General features: G+C 52.2%; 1 protein-coding gene across 4 annotated transcripts in view; it reads right to left on the bottom strand.

Annotated features, from left to right (window-relative positions):
• Positions 1–2,507: 2,507 nt before the first annotated feature.
• The window catches only part of SPI1 (Spi-1 proto-oncogene), a 19,999-nt gene continuing 3,978 nt past the window's right edge, over positions 2,508–18,528 (bottom strand). For 2 of the 4 annotated variants that reach the window (XM_024748499.1, XM_024748498.1), the window contains exons 3-5: positions 4,536–4,723; positions 3,618–3,780; positions 2,508–3,236 (exon numbers count right to left, since the gene is read on the bottom strand). In XM_024748499.1, the coding sequence (XP_024604267.1) occupies positions 2,917–3,236; positions 3,618–3,780; positions 4,536–4,723 (671 nt within the window). In that variant the 3' untranslated portion in view covers positions 2,508–2,916. Of the gene's footprint in view, positions 3,237–3,617; positions 3,781–4,535; positions 4,724–16,755; positions 16,856–17,941; positions 17,948–18,528 lie in introns of those variants that run through there. The other 2 variants (XM_024748500.1, XM_024748501.1) reach the window with 2 other exon arrangements.

The following is an 18,528-nucleotide window of genomic DNA, read 5'->3' as shown; positions in this document are numbered from 1 at the left end:
CAATACCCCACTGCGGGGGTCATGACTTGTGTGCGGGCCACAGGGGTGCAGGCTCAGAAAGCAGACAGTCTCAGAGCTGGAAGGAACCAACCTAACCCCTCCTTGTATAGATGGGGAAACTGAGACCCGGAAGGGGAGGGACTTGTCCAAGAACATTCAGGGAGCCTGGCTCAAGTCTAGAGTCATCCTGGGGTCCTTCCTGCAGCAGCCTTTTCCCAAAAGGCAAGCCCAGGCCTAACCTTGCTGCAGGAGATGGGCATGGAGGCAGAGAAGGGGTCTTCTGAGTCCTGAGAGTGGGGTGATGGCCCACTTCCTGCCTTGGCTCTCTCCCACTCTGTGCCCCTGACCCTGGTTTACTCTCACTCTCATCAGGAGGATGAGAAGGAGAAACTGAGAATCAAAAAAAGGACCCAGGAGGACGGTGCCCCTGTGCTGGGGCTCAGAGGCCTCGACCTCATCATCCCCCTCAGGAACTCGCTCCGAGGCCCGCCCCCAACTGCAGATGTCCCCAGCCCTCCCTGCCCCATGCTCAGCCCCAACCCCAGGCCTGGAGCTACCTGGTTTCTTCCCTGGCTCAGGCATCTTGGGAGAGGTCACGCCAGGAACTGAGCACGCACGGGCCACCGAGAGAGAATCTAAGCAGGGATCCATCCCCCTACTATATAAGGGGCCACCCCCTCCCCAGGCCCTCCTTATCTGCACCCTGCCCAGCCAGCTGCTAAATATAGACAAATTCCAGAGATCAAGGGCTCTCCAGGAGAACATGGGACCCCATTGTTCCTGGCTGGCCTCGTCCCCTCCCCTGCCAGCCCAATATGACAGCTTCTGCCCCCCAGCCCTCAATAAACCTCAGGGGTACCCCAAGCCCTGTCTGTACGTCCTTCTGACAGGCAAATTGTGCGGTGGGAGCGTGTGGGACCCATAACCCTGAGGCTGATGGGTCAAACATATCCTTGCCGGGCGGTGGTTACATGCACAGCCCTGGGCTGGGCTGCCCGGGGTCCTGGCTTCCCCCATCAGTGTTCCCCTGTGACCTTCTGCCCCCTGTGACTTCCTCCACACACCCTCCCCCTGCCCCCGCTCAGGTCACATCAGGAACATCAGTTGCTACACAGAAAGAAGCAAATTACACGTGACCTACTGTAAGCAAGACCCAATATCAGGGAAGGTCATTTGTCCCTCACAGTCCGGAGGGAGGAATTCTGTACCCAAGGATTGTCCACATGGTCAAAACTTACCATCCCTTTTAACACCGAAATCCATTCTTTTTTTCCATTTTAACCATATTTAAACCTCATCTCATGTTCCTGGGCCTTCTTTAAAAGGGGACTGGGCACCACTTTCCCTCTCTCGGGGCTCAGAGATCCACGTAGGGGGTGTCATGTTTGGGCTTCCCCAGTCTGAGCCCTCGGGGCGAGGAGGTGTGTGTGGGTGTCTGCCCCAACACGGATGGCCCCAGAATCTGGATTCTCTGAGGTCTGCAGGTTGCTGAGGAAAGTTCCCTCACTCCCAGGCTGTCGGCCACCTCTTCTTGCTACTGTCGGAAGCAAGACGCTTACAGGTTTCCCTGCTCATCCTTCTCTGGCTCTCCCCTGCTGTGTGCCAGGAGCCGGAGCAACCAGGCACTAGGGTACGTGGGAGGAGTTCACCCGCATCAGGGTCCTGCCAGCATGGATGCCGTGAGGACGCCCTGCGGCCGACGGGAGCTCCGAGGCTTCATTCCTGCTCCTGACCAAGCTGCACGTGACCCCCTTCCGGACACGTGAAGCTTCCCACCTCACACTGCCATGGTGGCCCCCATGGGGTGGGATCAGGGATCCCACCCAGGAAGCCTCGTTGTGTGACCTTGGACAAGTTATTTGACCTCTATGAGCCTCAGTTTCCCAGTCTATAACATGGGATGATATTAGATTCCACTTCTCAAGGTTACCACGTAATAAATGGCCCGAAAATCCAGTGTTGTTGTCATTGTTAATTAATATCATCGTGACTGGGGTCATAATCTCAAGGTTATGAGTTTAAGCTTCATCGAGGCATTAAGAAAAGAGAATTTATCAGGCGCACAGGGCTTTTTTTTTTTTTTTTTCGGTACGCGGGCCTCTCACTGTTGTGGCCTCTCCCACTGCGGAGCACAGGCTCCGGACGCACAGGCTCAGCGGCCATGGCTCACGGGTCCAGCCGCTCCGCGGCATGTGGGATCTTCCCGGACCGGGGCACGAACCTGTGTCCCCTGCATCGGCAGGCGGACTCTCAACCACTGCGCCACCAGGGAAGCCCGCAGAGGGCTTTTTAATGATTTATTCCTCTAAGAACAACTGAGGATTCGTTCTTTCCACCGGCTCTGACTCCTAGTCAGGCACGAAGTGTCATCTTTCCTCACGTCCCCAGCAACCAGCATTGGGTAGTATCCTTGGTAAATGCCCGATGGACAGATGAGAAAAAGAGAGATCAGATGGGGGGGGCGGGAGCAGACAAGGTGCACAAAAAATTTTAGAAGAGACTCTCTGTGCCGCAAGAGGACTCACTGAGAATAACTTTAATAACTGGTATTCCTGAGGAAGCTGATGGGGGAGAGGTGTGGAGAGAAAGGGATGCTTAAAGAGGAAGGTTCAATTTACACAAATATCATGACTTCGAACTCCCAAGGAAGCACCCCTGGTACTAAGCAAGCTGACCCTTGCTGGGGCCAGACGCCCAGGTGGCTTTCTGGAGCCGGGGCTGGAGTCCTGGTGGGAGGCGAAGCAGGGGTGTGGGCGGGGGCTTGGAGGAGGAGGGGGGTGGGCGGGGAGGCGAGGCCTGGCCCGCCCCAGTCCTGCCCCTGGCCCCTGGGAGCTTCCCCCCTGTGTCCGGCCGGGCGGGGGGTTAATGCTATGGCCAGAGGGGAGGCCTGGCGGCCCGGCGGGCTCGGGCCTGGGCTCAGTGGGGCGGGTGGCGCCGCTCGGCCAGGCCCCCGCGGCCCAGCACCTCCCCACTGAACTGGTAGGTGAGCTTCTTCTTGACTTTCTTGACCTCGCCCGTCTTGCCGTAGTTGCGAAGCGCGCGGGCCATCTTCTGGTAGGTCATCTTCTTGCGGTTGCCTTTCTGGATGCCCCAGCGGTGCGCCAGCGCCTCCTTGTGCTTGGACGAGAACTGGAAGGTGCCCTTGTCCTTGTCCACCCACCAGATGCTGTCCTTCATGTCGCCACTGCGAAGCAGGTCCAGCAGGAACTGGTACAGGCGGATCTTCTTCTTGCTGCCTGCGGCCGGAGGTGGTCAGCGCACACGCGGGGACCCAGTCCGCCTCCCCCTGACGTGGGACCCCCGGGTTGGTCTCTGGGGAAAGGTCACCAGCGAGCATGCACACACCCACTGCCACGCTCGGCCTCGGCACACGTGCTTAGACACGTGCGCGGGGACAGACAGCCCCAGGCGCCCTCATTAAACACACGTGAAGACACATGTCGTCAAACACTCATGCACTCACACACTCACACACACACACACCCATACACACACACTTAGATCTGTGGCTTGACTGCCGAGTCCGTCGGCCTTGGCCGCGGTGGGTACGGGGCGCACGGACGGACCGGGTCACGGCTGGGCCCAGGCTGGGTCGGGAGTGGGACTGGGCCCCCTACCTGTCTCCCCGTGCAGGAGGCCAGGCCCTGGCTCCAGGCCGTCGGCCTCCCCGTCAGACACCTCCAGTGGGGGGCTCTGCCGCTCGCCCTCCTCCTCATCCGAGCTGGGCTGAGCTGGGGACAGGGAGGGATATGGGAGGCACATCCGGGGCAGGTAGGAGACCTGGAAAGGCGGCAGAAGGAGGGTTGAGGTCACTGAGGGGCAGTTCAAAGCTCAGGGCTGCCAGGTCGGGGTCGGCTGCGTGAGAGAATAGGGGGTGCTGGCGCGGGGCAGAGGGATTTGGGAGAAGGCTGGGCACCCTGAAGGTCAGGCGGGGTCACCCCACACAGGGGGCAAGTTATGGGGAAAAGGGGCCCCTGAATTCCCACCCATCTCCCTGGTTCGGGGCGGCGTGGCCCGGGGAAGGAAGCGCACGGACCGGCAGCAGCCCTGGGGGGAGGAGGCGCTGGAGAGTCAGGCACTGGAGCGAACGGGGTTGTGTAGGCGAGTGGCAAGGGCGCCAAGAGGCGGTGGAGGTCCGTGAGGGTCGTGAAGGTCAGTGGAGGTCACTGACTGGGGTTAGGGTCGCTGGGGAGGAGGAGGGGCCGTAGAGGTCAGTGGAGGTCAGGGTGCAGGGACTTGGGTGCCGGATCCGTGAGGGGTCAGCGAATGGGGCTCGGGAGGTGCCCAGGGCCGGGCCTTCAGGCTCGGGAGGATCAGTGGGGACGCGGGGATTATTGCGGGGAGATAAGGGGTGTGGGGTCACGGGGTCAGTCGGGGGGTCAGGAGGCGGCCGTTGGGGCTCTGGCCGCCGTTGGTGCTGTGAGGCAGGAAGCCGAGTTGAGTAAGAGCCCGCGTCAGCTTCCTGCGAAGCGCCGGCCTCACCGCAGGCTGCGGGCTGGGCCGGGCCGGGCCGGGCCGGGTGGCCCCGCACGCACCTGGTGGCCAAGGCTGGCGTGGGTGGGCGCCATGGGTGTGTCGAGCACGTGCATCTGCTCCAGCTCCATGTGGCGGTAGAGCTGCTGCAGCTGTGGGGCCTGCACGCTCTGGAGCTCCGTGAAGTGGTTCTCGGGGAAGGTCTCGAACTCGCTGTGCATGTGGTGCGGGTGGAAGTCCCAGTAATGGTCTGGGGGGCAGGGCAGGAAAGGCTTATGCTAATTAAAGAATAATAACGCCAGGCCCATGTCACCGTGTAATAATCGCCACGGACCAGGCTGGATGGCAAGGTGACATTAGTCATCTCACGCCCCCCCCTGTTGTTTTCCGACCCCCATTCTATAGATGAGGCTACTGAGGCTTGGAGGGGCTACATAGCACGCCTGCCGTCAAAGGCCTCATCAGTGGCAGAGCTGGGCCCCAGGTCCGAGGCAAAGGCTGTGTTCTCAACAACCGTTCTACCCTGCCACGCGTGCGATCACAAGGACGCAGGCTTTTGAGCCAAAGAGTCCGAATCCTGGCTCTGCCGTTTACTTTGTGTGTGACCTCAAACGCGTGCATGGACCCCTCTGGCCTCCGTTGACTCACCTATAAAGTGGGGATAATAGTTACCGGGAGGATACAAATGAGTTCACAGTTGTAAAACCTCCTAGGCCCAGAGCCGGCCCTTGGGGAATGTTGAGTCCCCTCTCCTCCCCTTAAGACCCAGCAGCGGTCCCTGAGCTGACTGGCTGCCCACCGTCACAGCTCACAGCCTTGTCACATGGCCAAGGTGTGACTGCAAAGTCACAGGGCTGACATTCCTCACACGCCAGAACTTGTCTGGGCTCCCGGTGCTGCCCCCTCAAGGCCATGTCCTTGGGCAGCTCCACCTGTGTTCCAGCAACGATGCGGGGACCCGAGGCTTTCCCAGAAACTCCCTGGTGGGTGCTTTCAGAGTCTGCGGTAGGGTGGCTTTGAGTTTGGGGAATAGCTACGTGCCACTGGGAGCCCTGCCTGGGACTGGAGCCGGCCTTCAACACGGTTTCTCTGGGCACCATTTCCAGGAACAAAAACTGCCACATGTCTGAGGACTTCCTGGGGTCCAAAAGAAGATGTGGTGATAAAGTGACAAGAGGGATTTTCTCGTGTGTCCAAAGAGGGAGTGTACAGGGTGCTAAGCCAGGTTGGTGTCTCCAGGACAAACACAGGGCCCCGTAGGGGGACCATCACCTGCCGTGTGTGTGTGTGTGTGTGCGTGCGTGTGTGTGTGTGTGTGTGTGTGTATGTGTGTCTTTCTGTTTCTTTCTCACAAACACATACTCACACATCCCTAAGAAATGACATGTGTTGTTTTGGCTCTGCACTGGTTATCAGAAGACTCGCTTTCGAATCTTGCTCTGTGGTGGCTTTGCTGTGTGACCCTGGACAAGACATTTTATCTCCCTGAGCCTCTGATTCCCCACTGCAAAAGTCAGAGACCCAACTGAGTGGTTACTGAGGTCCAGTCCACGTGTGGAATCATTTGAACCCACAATCCAGGCTCCCACCTCCGTGAAGCCACATGGCATAGGAGAGAGAAAGTACATGATTTGGCCAGAGCTGGGTTCGAATCCTGGCTCTGCCACTTAGCCCTGAGCGACACCGGGCAGGTCATTCCAATTCTCTATGCCTGTTGCCTCAGTTGCGAGATGGAGCTAATAACTACACCCATCTCATAGGCTTGCTGTGAGGATTAAATGAGCTAATGCCCGCAAAGCACTTAGAACAGAACGTGACACAAAAGAAGACTCGGTAAATCATTAACTATCATCATCATTATAGTAATTAGTATCATTAATGTTTAATGCTCGCTTTAGAGAGCCTAAATCGGCACTGAGCAAACAGCAGATGCTTTAATATGTGTGAGTTCCTCATCTTCCCTTGCTCCCTGCCACCTTAGTCTGTGGCCCAGAGAAATAGTTTGAGGGCCCTGGCTGTCACTTTCTCCCAGAGGCTGGAGTTGGGGGCCCAGCACTGCACCGAGGGCAGGGACTGGTTTTGTTCGCCTCTGTATTCCCAGTGCCTAGACGCAGTAGGCACTGAACAAACATTTATGGAATGAATGAATGAATGAATGAGTAAATCCTATCCTCTTAAGAACTCTGACTCTCCTTCAGAAAATTATCCAAATCTGAAGGGAAAACAAAACACAGCAACATTGAATTTGTACTTTCATCTTGCCGTGAGTTAACAAGACCCAGAAATTCTCCACTTGCTTTGGGAGGGTTGGCTTTGTCTTTTAGCGAGGGGCTCTTTGGGGCCCTGGGTTTTGGTGAGTGGATCCAGGTTCCTCTTTAGCTGTAGAGCTGCCCTCCGGCCCCGCTCCTGGCCCTTCCCATTTTTGCCTTCTCCTGCCCAGGCTGACGTGCCCAGATCGTTATAGGATGCCGTGTCCTGCCCACCAACCCCACGTGCTCACACCTACCCCAGTTCCGGGTTGGGGAGCCCCTGTGTTCTGTCTTTCTCTCCTGCTCCCCACTTCTGTTCTAGCTCCTCCTGAGACCCATGGGCTCACTCTGGTGGGCCCAGCCTGAGGCCAGCACTTTCCATAGCAGGTCTCAGTACACCCTCATCAGAGTCACTTTGGGGGCTGGAAAAGCCCCAGCCCACTGGAGACCCACGGAATCATCAGCGCCAACAGGAGACCTGGGAATCTGGCCTTTAAGAGGATCCTAAAGAGGTTCCTTGGCTCACTGAGGCTCTGGAACCCTGCCCCAGGGTCCCCTGAAAGCTGCAACAGAGACTCTTGGGCTACAATTAAGGTTTCAAAAAGCCCAACGGAAACCTTGCCTTTACCCTTGATTTGAGGGCTTAGGCATTTATGTAATAAATGCTGTCTGTTTGGTAGGCCGAGACGTTCCAAGGATGGGGCCCTCTGAAGGAACACAATGCCAGGAGTCCATCCTAATGCAAAGGTCAGCACTCCTGGGCTCTTTGGACCTCATTTCTGGATGACTGTTCAGGAATGCATTGCTTTATCCCTTTTTGTCACTTCAAGAGGTCACCCGGACTATCCTGCAACTTCTGCCCCTTTAGCATGAACTCTGCTCCTCAAAAGAATATAGTGTGCTTTGCATATCTGGAGATAGCTCTGGACCCTCCCTTCTACAGCCTGTTAGGCACCCAACACGTACTAGGCCTCAATCAATATTTGATTAAGTGACCAATAAATGTTAACTTTTAATGTGTTTTTTATGTACCAGGCACTATGCTAAGTACTTAATCCACATTATCTCATTTAATTCTCACCTTAGCTCTGACAAGGTGGCCACTATAGTATGATCTTCCTTTTGCATATGAGGAATCTGTGACTCAAAGACATTAAGTTCCTTGTCCACAGACAGTCATTGGTAGAGTCAGGATCCAAACCCACCTATGTATGAGTCCAGGAACTAGACTCTTACCACTATGCCATACCACCTCTCAGGAAAAAGACTGCTAAGGAAAGCTTTAAGTAAGGCCCTTGGTGACAGAGAGAATTTACAGCCTGCTCTTATCCATCTGTCTGTCTACCATCATTTACCCCTCATTCATTATTCATCATCCATCCATCATCCAACATCATCCACCCATCATCCATCCATCCGTCCATCCACCCATCATCCGTCCACCCACCCATCCATCATCCACCCATCATCCACCCACCATCCATCCATCCACCCATCCATCCGTCCTTCCACCCATCCATCCGTCCATCCACCCATCCATCATCCACCCATTCATCCGTCCATCCACCCATCCATCCGTCCTTCCACCCATCCATCCGTCCATCCACCCATCCATCATCCACCCATCATCCATCCATCCACCCATCCATCCGTCCTTCCACCCATCCATCATCCATCCATCCATAATCCATCCATCATCCACCCATTCATCATCCATCATTTAATCCATCCATCCATTATCCATCCATCCTTCCTTCCATCCATCATTGTACCTTCATTCATCCAGCCAACAATTACCCATTTACCAAAATCTTTCACTTTCTCCCTGTAACCCAGCTCCCAATCTGGGACCAAAGTCCTGCCCACACATTCCTATTCTAACTCAGTTTTTTGGTGTCACTAATACCTGCATGTCACTAGGACAAAAATAAAATGATATTTAAAACAACCCCCTGCCCCCCTCCCTGCCACACACACAAAATTCAAGACTTCAGTGTCATTCAGTTGACCTTTTCTCCTCAGAGCAGAAACCCCAGCCTGAAGCCAGGGCTCACCCCAGGGAAGGAGAAGTAAGATCAAGATAAGAGAAGGAAGATGAGGAATTAAGAAAGCGAGGGATGAGAAGAAAACCTTCACAGGAAATCACAGACCAGTGGACGAGGGCTCCTTAAGCCCAGCCCTCCTGCAAATTGTTCAGATATGGAAACTGAGGGCCAGAGAGCAGAGAGTTCCGGGTCTCATGTTTCTTGTTACTTTCTACATCGTATCCTAACTATTAAGGTTTTAGTTATTTCCCTTGTTACAAAGATACAGGACCTGTGTTTTATTCACTCTACAGCACCTAGCAATGTGCCTGGCATGTAAAAGATGCTTAGCATATACTTATTAGATGTATAAATCAGTGGGAGATGCGTGGAGGGTTTGGTAGGGGGAAGGAAGAACACTTGGAAAGGTGAATGAATGGATGATTAGATGAATATGTGAATAAATTGGTGGATGGTCTGTTGTATGAAAAGATGAATAAGTGTTTGGAAAGATAGAAGGACAAGAGAAGGGTCATACTTTGGAACTCCATTTCCTTCAACAATCCCACTGCCAATAGCAAATCCTATCACACCCATTAGGATGGCTACCATCAGAAAACAGAACAACAAGGACCTACTGTATAGTGCAGAGAATTATATTCAATATCTTGTAATAACCTATAATGGAAAAGAATCTGAAGAAGAATAGATATAACTCAGTGAATCGCTTTGTTGTACACCTGAAACTAACACAACATTGTAAATTAACTATACTTCAATTTAAAAAATGGTTAAAAAAACAGAAAATAACAAGTGTTGGCAAGGATGTGGAGAAATGGAATCCCTGTGCAGTGTTGGTAGGAATGTAAAATGGTGCAGCCACTATGGAAAACAGTATGGTGGGTCCTCAAAAAAATTAAAAATAGAATTACCTTATAATCCAACAGTTCCACTTCTGGGTATATATCCCAAAAGAATTGAAAGCAGGATCTCAAAAAGATATTTTTATACCCATGTTCACAGCAGCATTGTTCACAATAGCCAAAAGGTAGAAGCAAGTCCCGTGTCCATCAAGAGATGGATGGATAAACAAAATGTGGTATAAACGTATGATGGAATATCATCCAGCTTTTAAAAGGAAGGAAATTCTGACCTATGCTGCAATGTCGATGAACCTTGAGGATATTATATGCTGAGTAAAATAAGCCAGTCACAAAAAGAAAGATACTGCATGATTCCATGAATATGAGGTAGTTACTGTAGTCAAGTTCATAGACACAGAAAGTAGAATGGTGGTTGCCAGGGTCTGAGGGGAGGGGGCAATGGGGAGTTATTGTCTAATTGGTACAGAGTGTCAGTTTTGCAAGACGAAAAGAGTTCTGGAGATGGATGGTGGTGACGGTTGCACAACACAACAATATGAATGTTTTTAATGCCACTGAACTGTACATTTGAAAATGGTTAAGATAGTAAATTTTACGTTATGTGCATTTTATCACAGTTTAAAAATAATAATAATAAATAGCAAATTCTGTGAGCTCTACCTTCAGAATCTATCCTAAATCTGTCTGCTCCTTTCCTTTTTTTCCTTTTCTTTTTCTTTTTTTGGCCACACTGTGCGGCTTGTGGGATTTTAGTTCCCCGACCAGGGATCGAACCTGGGCTCTCAGCAGCGAGAGCACAGAGTCCTAACCACTGGACCGCCAGGGAAGTCCCTGTCTGCTCCTTTCTGTCTCTCTCGCCACCACCCTTGTCCAAGCCACCGTCATCTCTCGCCTGGATTATTCCAGTGGTTTTCTACTGTGCTTTCCCCCCGTTCCTACTCTTGTCTCCTCTCCATCTAGTCTCTACACAGCAGCCAGAGTGATCTTTTTAAAAGCTTATTCAGTGGAACCACTAGGTATTGGGAGAAGATACTGAAAACTTCCAGAGAGACAAAACAAAACCAAACAGAAAAAAAAAAACAAAAACCAAAAAACACCAAAAATGGTTACATTCAAAAAGAGGACATAGAATGACATCAGATTTCCTAAGAAAAACTCTAGTAACCAGAGGACAGTAGTGAAATGCTTTCAATTTCAGTGAGAAAAAAATGATTTTCAACTTAGATTTCTGTACACAGCCAAACTACTGTTAATCAAGTGAGAGCATAAAGACACCAGGTAAAACAAACAACAAGAACAAAACCTTACCTCCCATACATCCTTTCTTAGGAGAGTATAGTGAGAAGAGTAATAAATCCTTATATAGTGTTCACTGTTCTAAGCATTTAAACTGTAGTAACTCATTCCTTCCTTACAGCAATCCTGTGAAGTAGGTATCATTAAGAAGAAGTTGAAGGACTTCCCTGGTGGTGCAGCGGTTAAGAATCCGCCTGCCAATGCAGGGGACATGGGTTCGAGCCCTGGTCCGGGAAGATCCCAGGTGCCGCGGAGCAACTACGCCCGTACGCCACAGCTACTGAGCCTGTGCCCTAGAGCCCGTGAGCCACAACTACTGAGTCCGTGTGCCACAACTAGTGAAGCCTGTGCGCCTAGAGCCGGAGCTCCGCAACAAGAGAAGCCACCAGAATGAGAAGCCTGGCCACCACAATGAAGAGTAGCCCCCCTTCTCTACACAGCAGCCAGAGTGATCTTTTTAAAAGCTTATTCAGTGGAACCACTAGGTATTGGGAGAAGATACTGAAAACTTCCAGAGAGACAAAACAAAACCAAACAGAAAAAAAAAAACAAAAACCAAAAAACACCAAAAATGGTTACATTCAAAAAGAGGACATAGAATGACATCAGATTTCCTAAGAAAAACTCTAGTAACCAGAGGACAGTAGTGAAATGCTTTCAATTTCAGTGAGAAAAAAATGATTTTCAACTTAGATTTCTGTACACAGCCAAACTACTGTTAATCAAGTGAGAGCATAAAGACACCAGGTAAAACAAACAACAAGAACAAAACCTTACCTCCCATACATCCTTTCTTAGGAGAGTATAGTGAGAAGAGTAATAAATCCTTATATAGTGTTCACTGTTCTAAGCATTTAAACTGTAGTAACTCATTCCTTCCTTACAGCAATCCTGTGAAGTAGGTATCATTAAGAAGAAGTTGAAGGACTTCCCTGGTGGTGCAGCGGTTAAGAATCCGCCTGCCAATGCAGGGGACATGGGTTCGAGCCCTGGTCCGGGAAGATCCCAGGTGCCGCGGAGCAACTACGCCCGTACGCCACAGCTACTGAGCCTGTGCCCTAGAGCCCGTGAGCCACAACTACTGAGTCCGTGTGCCACAACTACTGAAGCCTGTGCGCCTAGAGCCGGAGCTCCGCAACAAGAGAAGCCACCGGAATGAGAAGCCTGGCCACCACAATGAAGAGTAGCCCCCCTCACGGCAACTAGAGAAAGCCCACGCCCAGCAACGAAGACCCAACCCAGCCAAAAATAAATAAATAAATTTATAAAAAGAAAGAAGAAGTTGAGGCACAGAGGGGTGAGATGTCTTGCCCGAGGTCACCCCACCCAGTAGTGAGGAGTTGGGGTGTGACTCCCAGCAGCCTGATTGCAGCGTGAGGGCTCCATATCCCTGCTACACTGACCCTCAGAAACACAGCGACGAGAAAGTACAGGTAATCAAAGTACGCCATGTGGCTCAGCTGTGAGTAATATTCACATGGTCCTAATAACGGAAAATTCAGATACTGATTTAACAAAAGTTAGAATACAGAGGAAGACAAACACTGTATGATCTCACTTACAGGTGGAATCTAAAAAAAAGCTAAATTCAGAAAAAGAGATCAGATTTGTGGTTGCCAGAAGTAGTGGTGGGGAGAGGGACAGGGGAAATTGGGTGATGGTGGTCTAAGGTACAAAATTCCAGGTGTAAGATAAATAAGTCCTGGGGATGTTATGTACACGATGACTATAATTAACACTGCTGTGTGGCAACTTCGAAAGTCAAGAGAGTTTTGCCTAAAAGTTCTCATTACAAGGGGAAAAAAATTCTTTTGTAAGTATATGAGGTGATGAATGTTAACTAAACTTATGTGGTAATCATTTCACAATGTACACGTGTGTGAGGTCACTATGCTGTCACACCTTAAACTTATACACTTATGTTGTATGCCCATTACAGCAATAAAATGAAAAGGAAGGGAAAAAGTTACTATAAGTATCTTGGTATATGTGGAGAAGTGTGAGTGTGAGTGTGTGTGTGTGTTATAAATACCTAGAAAGTCAAGTTCTCATCTTTCATAGTACAAGTGAACAGATGCCTCAAAGTAAAAAATCAAGCTAGATTCATCTCCACCTAGCATATAGAAAGTACTCAATAAATGTATGTGAATGAATAAATAAATGCTGTTCTAAGTCTCTATTTCAAATCTTCATATATACACTTACATAGCCCTGTAATAGAAAGACTGGAGAAATAGCTTTTATCTACCTCTGGTTGCTATGTGTGCCATGGAGGAGTGACTATGATAAGTTTATGTAAAAAGTAGCAGATCGCAGAACAGTATGATACTACAGTCCACTTTTGAACGGATAGAACATGCACATGTGGACGTATACACTTACAAACATACAGGATTATACATGTCAAATAAAATATCTGCAAGGATAGACCAAAGTGCTGTCAGGGAAGAATAAGAACGGGAAGAGGCTAATATGTCACTTGCTATGCTGTTGTATTTTTAAATTGTTTGCAATGGGTATTTCTTGTTTTAATAATTAAAATTAAACACTTACAGTTTATTTAGATTTTTACCACACACACACACACACACACACACACAAAGATTATTCAGATCACGTCATTTCCCTGCTCAGAACCCTCCAATGGCTTCCCATTAGATGCAGGATAAAACCCAAACTTCTGCCACGGCCATCACGCCCTGGGTGATCTGCCCCCTGCAGACCCCTCTGGCTTCATTTTGTTTCTGCCCCCCTGTGCTCACCGGCCACTCTGGTCCCCGGGGGAGGTCCCTCCTGCTCTTGCACCTGCTGTTCTTTCTCCCTAGAACACCTGTCCTTACCTGCCTTGACATTCATGTTCCTTCCCTGCACTCAGATTTCCACTCAGCTGCCACCCCCTCAGAGGCCTTCCTTGACCACCCAGTTAAAGTGTCCCCCACCTAGACACTCCGAATCACGTTACTCTACTTTCCATAGGACTTATTAGTACATGTCTGTTAGTTTGATTTTTCACTGTCTCTCTCCCTCACTGGACTGTAAGCTCTACAAGGGCAGTGGCCTTGCCTGGCCTGCTCATCATGGAACCTTCAGTGCCTAGAACAGTTTCTGGCAAATGGCATATAATCAGAGGTTATTTGGTGGATGGACAAATGAGGGGATGAGTGGACAAGTGGATTGGACAATAAGTGTTGGAAGGATGGGTGGGTGGCTGGTGGGTGGGAGGGGAGTGGATGGATGGATGAGTGGGTGCCTGGCTGGCTGTCATCTGGACCATTGGAAAATGACCCACTTGATCTGTCACAGAACCTTCTGTGCTTCTCTACTCTCTCAGCTGCTTCATCCCTTCCGCCTGGGGGGATTCAGTAAAGCTAACATACTATGTCCTGAAAGTTTACTGGGCCTTGTACTCAGTATATTACCTCATATATTATATGTGTTAACCTCATTTAATCACTGCAACTCTGTGGAGTGTTTTCATGCCCTCAGTTTTATAGATGAAGAAACAGGGGCTTAGAGGGGTTAAGTCACTTGCTCCAAGGTTACACACTAGTAAGTGATGGAGCCAGGACTAGACCCAGGTCTGGCTCCAGTGCCTTTCCACTAAGCCTCAGCACCTAAAAATACAGATGCAGAGGACATGCAGGAACAGGTGGAAGAATGTGCAGGTGTCTCTACTCTTGAGTCTTCAGAGAATACCTTGCAACAGATATTAAGAAGGGACAGAACAGATGGCCCGGTGGGCCGTGATGGCAGGGATGTGGCAGGGAGGCGGGGGTTGTGAATAGGGACCAGAACACCTGGGCACACTGGAGGAGTCTATGAAGGGTTTGGGTCTGAAGGACCCAAATGGGGAGCTCACACACCCAATTAGGAGTCATTCCTAGAGCCCCACCCCAGATATAAGGGATCTGCCTGATCACTGAGCCAGGAAAGCACTGGCTTTCTCTAAAGGGCTCACTCCATCAGCCCACCCCAGGCCTAGCTGCTTTCTAGATATATAAACCCATAGCACACCCATATCACAGAAGGAGAAAATGAGGCTTCAATAGACCCAAAAGAAATGCACCCAAACCCAGTGAAACCGCGAAGGGGGTCAGGCCAGAGGAGAAAGGATCCCTAATGCTGGAAGGGGTCAGTCAGAAGTAGCCCTGAGCTTGCTGGGACCCGAGCTGTCCTGCTGCCTGAAGCCACCAGGGGGCGCGAGTCGCCAAACAGGGACTTTCTCTGGTCCCAAGCTGCTTGGTGGTAGGGTGTGTGCGCAGGTCTCTGGATCAGGGAGACCCAGCCCTTGACCCTGGCAGCGGGGGGATCTGGGGATAGAGTTGGATGAGGGACACTCTCTAAATTGTCTGGATTTTCCACAAAGAGGGTGCATTTCTTGCAGAATTATAAACAAGCTTAAACGGATGAGAAAAAGGGTATTTTTAAAGACTTTCTAGCCCTAGAGCTCTGAAAGAAGCCTGTGTGTTCCCATATATGACCTTGAAGTACATCCACCACCTACTCCCAAGACACGGCTTCTAGGTATAGTCTTTATAGTAGTTGTCAGGTGTGAGTTCCAGTTGAAACTGTTCGCAAGTTTTGGCATCTGGATGTGAGGGCCCTAAATAAGGACTCACCGCAAATGGCATCTCTGGGTGTGGCCATCAGGTTTAAACGGCCATAGATGTGCCAGCAGAATGGAGGTGTGAATGGCTCCCAGGTGTGGCCCTCAGGTGTGAAACCTTCCTCAGCTGTGGCACATAGCACACCTGTCCCTCTGGGACTGCAGAAGCCCCAGTGTCTGGCCTGCCCAGGTCTCAGACCCCCCGAAGAATCCTCCAGTGAAGACCCGTTAACTGGGCCACCTGGCCTTTGGTTCAGAGATGTCTCATCACTATACCAAGATCCACCTCAGGTAACCTCTCTTATCTCCCTGCCCAGGTCCCAGGCGTTGAAGGCCTCTCTCTCCTCCCCTGAATTTGCTTCAGGATCAAGCCTGGGCCTTGGGGGAGCACAGTTAGGCCCAGATGGAAAACGCCCCTTGGCCCAGGCCCCATCCTCGCCCCCACCCCGAACAGACTGGGGTCTTCAGCCCCTACTGAATGAGGGAGTCCTCAGAGCCTTTCCTTCAGCTCAGCAGCTCTCACATAGGAGAAATTCTGCCCCCCCCCCCCCAGGGGACACTTGGCAATGCCGGAGACATTTTTCGTTGTCGTGATTGGCAGTACTGCTGGCATCTAGTGGGTGGAAGCCAGGGATGCTGCCAGATATCTTACAATGCACAAGACAGGCCTCACAACATAGCATTATCCAGCCCAAATGTCAATAGACAAATTCTGCTAGCCACACACAGCAGGGAGCGGGGCTGCCCCAGCAAGGAGATGAGGGGGTAGTGTGTGTATGTGAGACAAGAACGGAGAGGAAGATGGGGGAATTGGGGGAGGGGAAGGTGAAAAAGCACTGGACCTGGAGCAGACCGATAGAGCTGGATCCCACTGACCGGCTGTGCCACCTTGTACAAGTCCCGTAGCCGCTTAGCTTGTTTCCTCGTGTGTAAAAATGCCAAAAGGGTTGGACAAGAAGATAAATGTGGAAGAAGCTAACCCGTGCCTGGATACACCAAGGATGCTCCATAAATGCAGGCTGGGGGTGTGGGGTGTTGAGAAGCAGGAGTGTCGGGGGTCAGGATAGTGAATTCACATCCCCAAGAGCTAACTGGATCTGATTCTCAGAGTTCCAAAGAAGCCCTGGGAATGAGGCTTCTTTCCCTTCTCCCCAGAACCCAGCCGTGCTTGGGCGCGCAGGCCAGGCTGGGGAAGTGGGGCTGGGCCAGGGCCCGGTACTCACCGCTGTGGCTCTCTCCATCACTGCTGAGATAGGGGTAATACTCGTGCGTTTGGCGTTGGTAGAGATCCGTGTCATAGGGAACTAGATCTTCTGATGGCTGCTGAGAGAGGAGGGTGTCAGGGCTGGGAATGTGGCCGGGAGACCGTCTGTATCAGGCTTACAGCCCTCTCTCTGCTTGGAACTGGGAGAGGCCACAGAGAGTGGAAGAGGGGGACCCAGGGGAGCAAGAGCCTTGGCTCCTGCAGAAAGGGGGTGACAGGGACCCTGGAGGTCAGAGGTCAAAAGAGGACCAGGTCTGAGAGGACAGCCCAGCTGCTCCCCGTCACCTCACACTCATACTCACATTCCAGCGTGTGACCGGATCCCAGCCTCACACACGCACCCTCTCACGGTCACACTGATATGCCTACACCCCCCAAACACATACATACTCCCCGTGACACACTTCTACCCACACTCCCACATGCGAACTCTCACCCCCTCGTCCACTCACAGCCCTCACACTCGCTCTCGGGGGCACTCACACTTACACACGCTTGTCGTCACACACACACACCCCATTATGCACCCACCTGTAGGCACACGCAGCGTCGCCGGGATTAACGCGCATATCCACCCACTTGCCTACCAATGCATTAACCTACACACTCATACCCACACCCTTCCTCGGTCACTCTCACTCCACCTACACACTCACCCCACGGCACACACGCTTGTCCTCCTGCTACAGCCCCACCCTGACACCCACACTCTCTCTTAGCCGGTGCCCAGGGCCACCACCATTAGCAGTGGCCGTTCACACTGATGGATTTTACAGGACTCACCCAGGCAGGGGCAGGTTTGGGGGCCTCTCCGTCCTCCCCCCTCCTCCTGACACCCTCCCTGGGATGCTCCCTGGTCTTCCTCCCCCCCACCCACCTCACTGGCATAGGGAATGCACACCCGGAGGCTTCCCAGCAGTCATCAGGCCTTTCCTCCCCCACACAGTGTGTGCCCGAGGATTGCACAACAGTAACTCCGGCCCTCAGGGCTTGGTTCGGCAACCAGGGCTGCCTTGGTAGCCCACCCTCCAAGAACCCACTCTGAGTAGCCCCTGGGCTGGGGCGAGGTGTGGGAGCCCAAGGGGATGTGCCTCCTGCCCCGCTCTAGCTGGAGTTCAGGGATTCAGAGGTCAAGGGTCAGAGACAGGGGGGCCGAACCCCAGGGCATGTGGCTTTCTGGAGGCAGAGCTGGCTCTCCTCGGGACCACCTCTGTCACCACTGCCGGCCCCCAGGTCGGGGGAGGGTGGGCCAGGGCCAGGTGCCGACGGGCTGGCTGGTTCTGAGTCCGGCCCAGGGAGGAGCCTGGCACTGGGCTTGGAGGCAGCGCCACCCCACAGCGGCATGTCAAGCCCGGGGTGCCTCCCCCAGGCTCTGAGGCCCGACTGGGGTGGGGCGGGGGGAAGGGAGCTGCCTCCAGGCCGGGAAAGCTGAGTCAGGTGGGCAGGTCCTGCCAAGCCCTTCCCGTCTCCCCCCAGGGCTCCCCACCCCTGCTGAGTTGGGACAGGGTGGGAAAAGGGAGAGGGGTCCTCTCAGAGGGCCCGGGTCTGACACCTGCCGAAGACTGCAACTGTCACTGAGGGCAGCAGCAGAGGGGGTCTGCCCCAGACGGCTGCCCTTCCCTCCCCGGGGTCCCCCGGGACTCCTGCTTCTTCACCTCCAGCCTCAGCCCTGCCCCCACTCCAGGCTCCCCCCTTGACCTCCCCCAGCTCCCACCCCAGCCCCAATCTCAGC

The sequence above is a fragment of the Neophocaena asiaeorientalis genome, unplaced genomic scaffold (genome assembly GCF_003031525.2).
Source record: "Neophocaena asiaeorientalis asiaeorientalis breed wild unplaced genomic scaffold, Neophocaena_asiaeorientalis_V1.1 scaffold43, whole genome shotgun sequence".
Classification (NCBI taxonomy): Eukaryota; Metazoa; Chordata; class Mammalia; order Artiodactyla; family Phocoenidae; genus Neophocaena; species Neophocaena asiaeorientalis.
The sequence above is the reverse complement of the archived record's forward strand: the minus strand, read 5'-3'. Positions and strand labels throughout refer to the sequence as shown.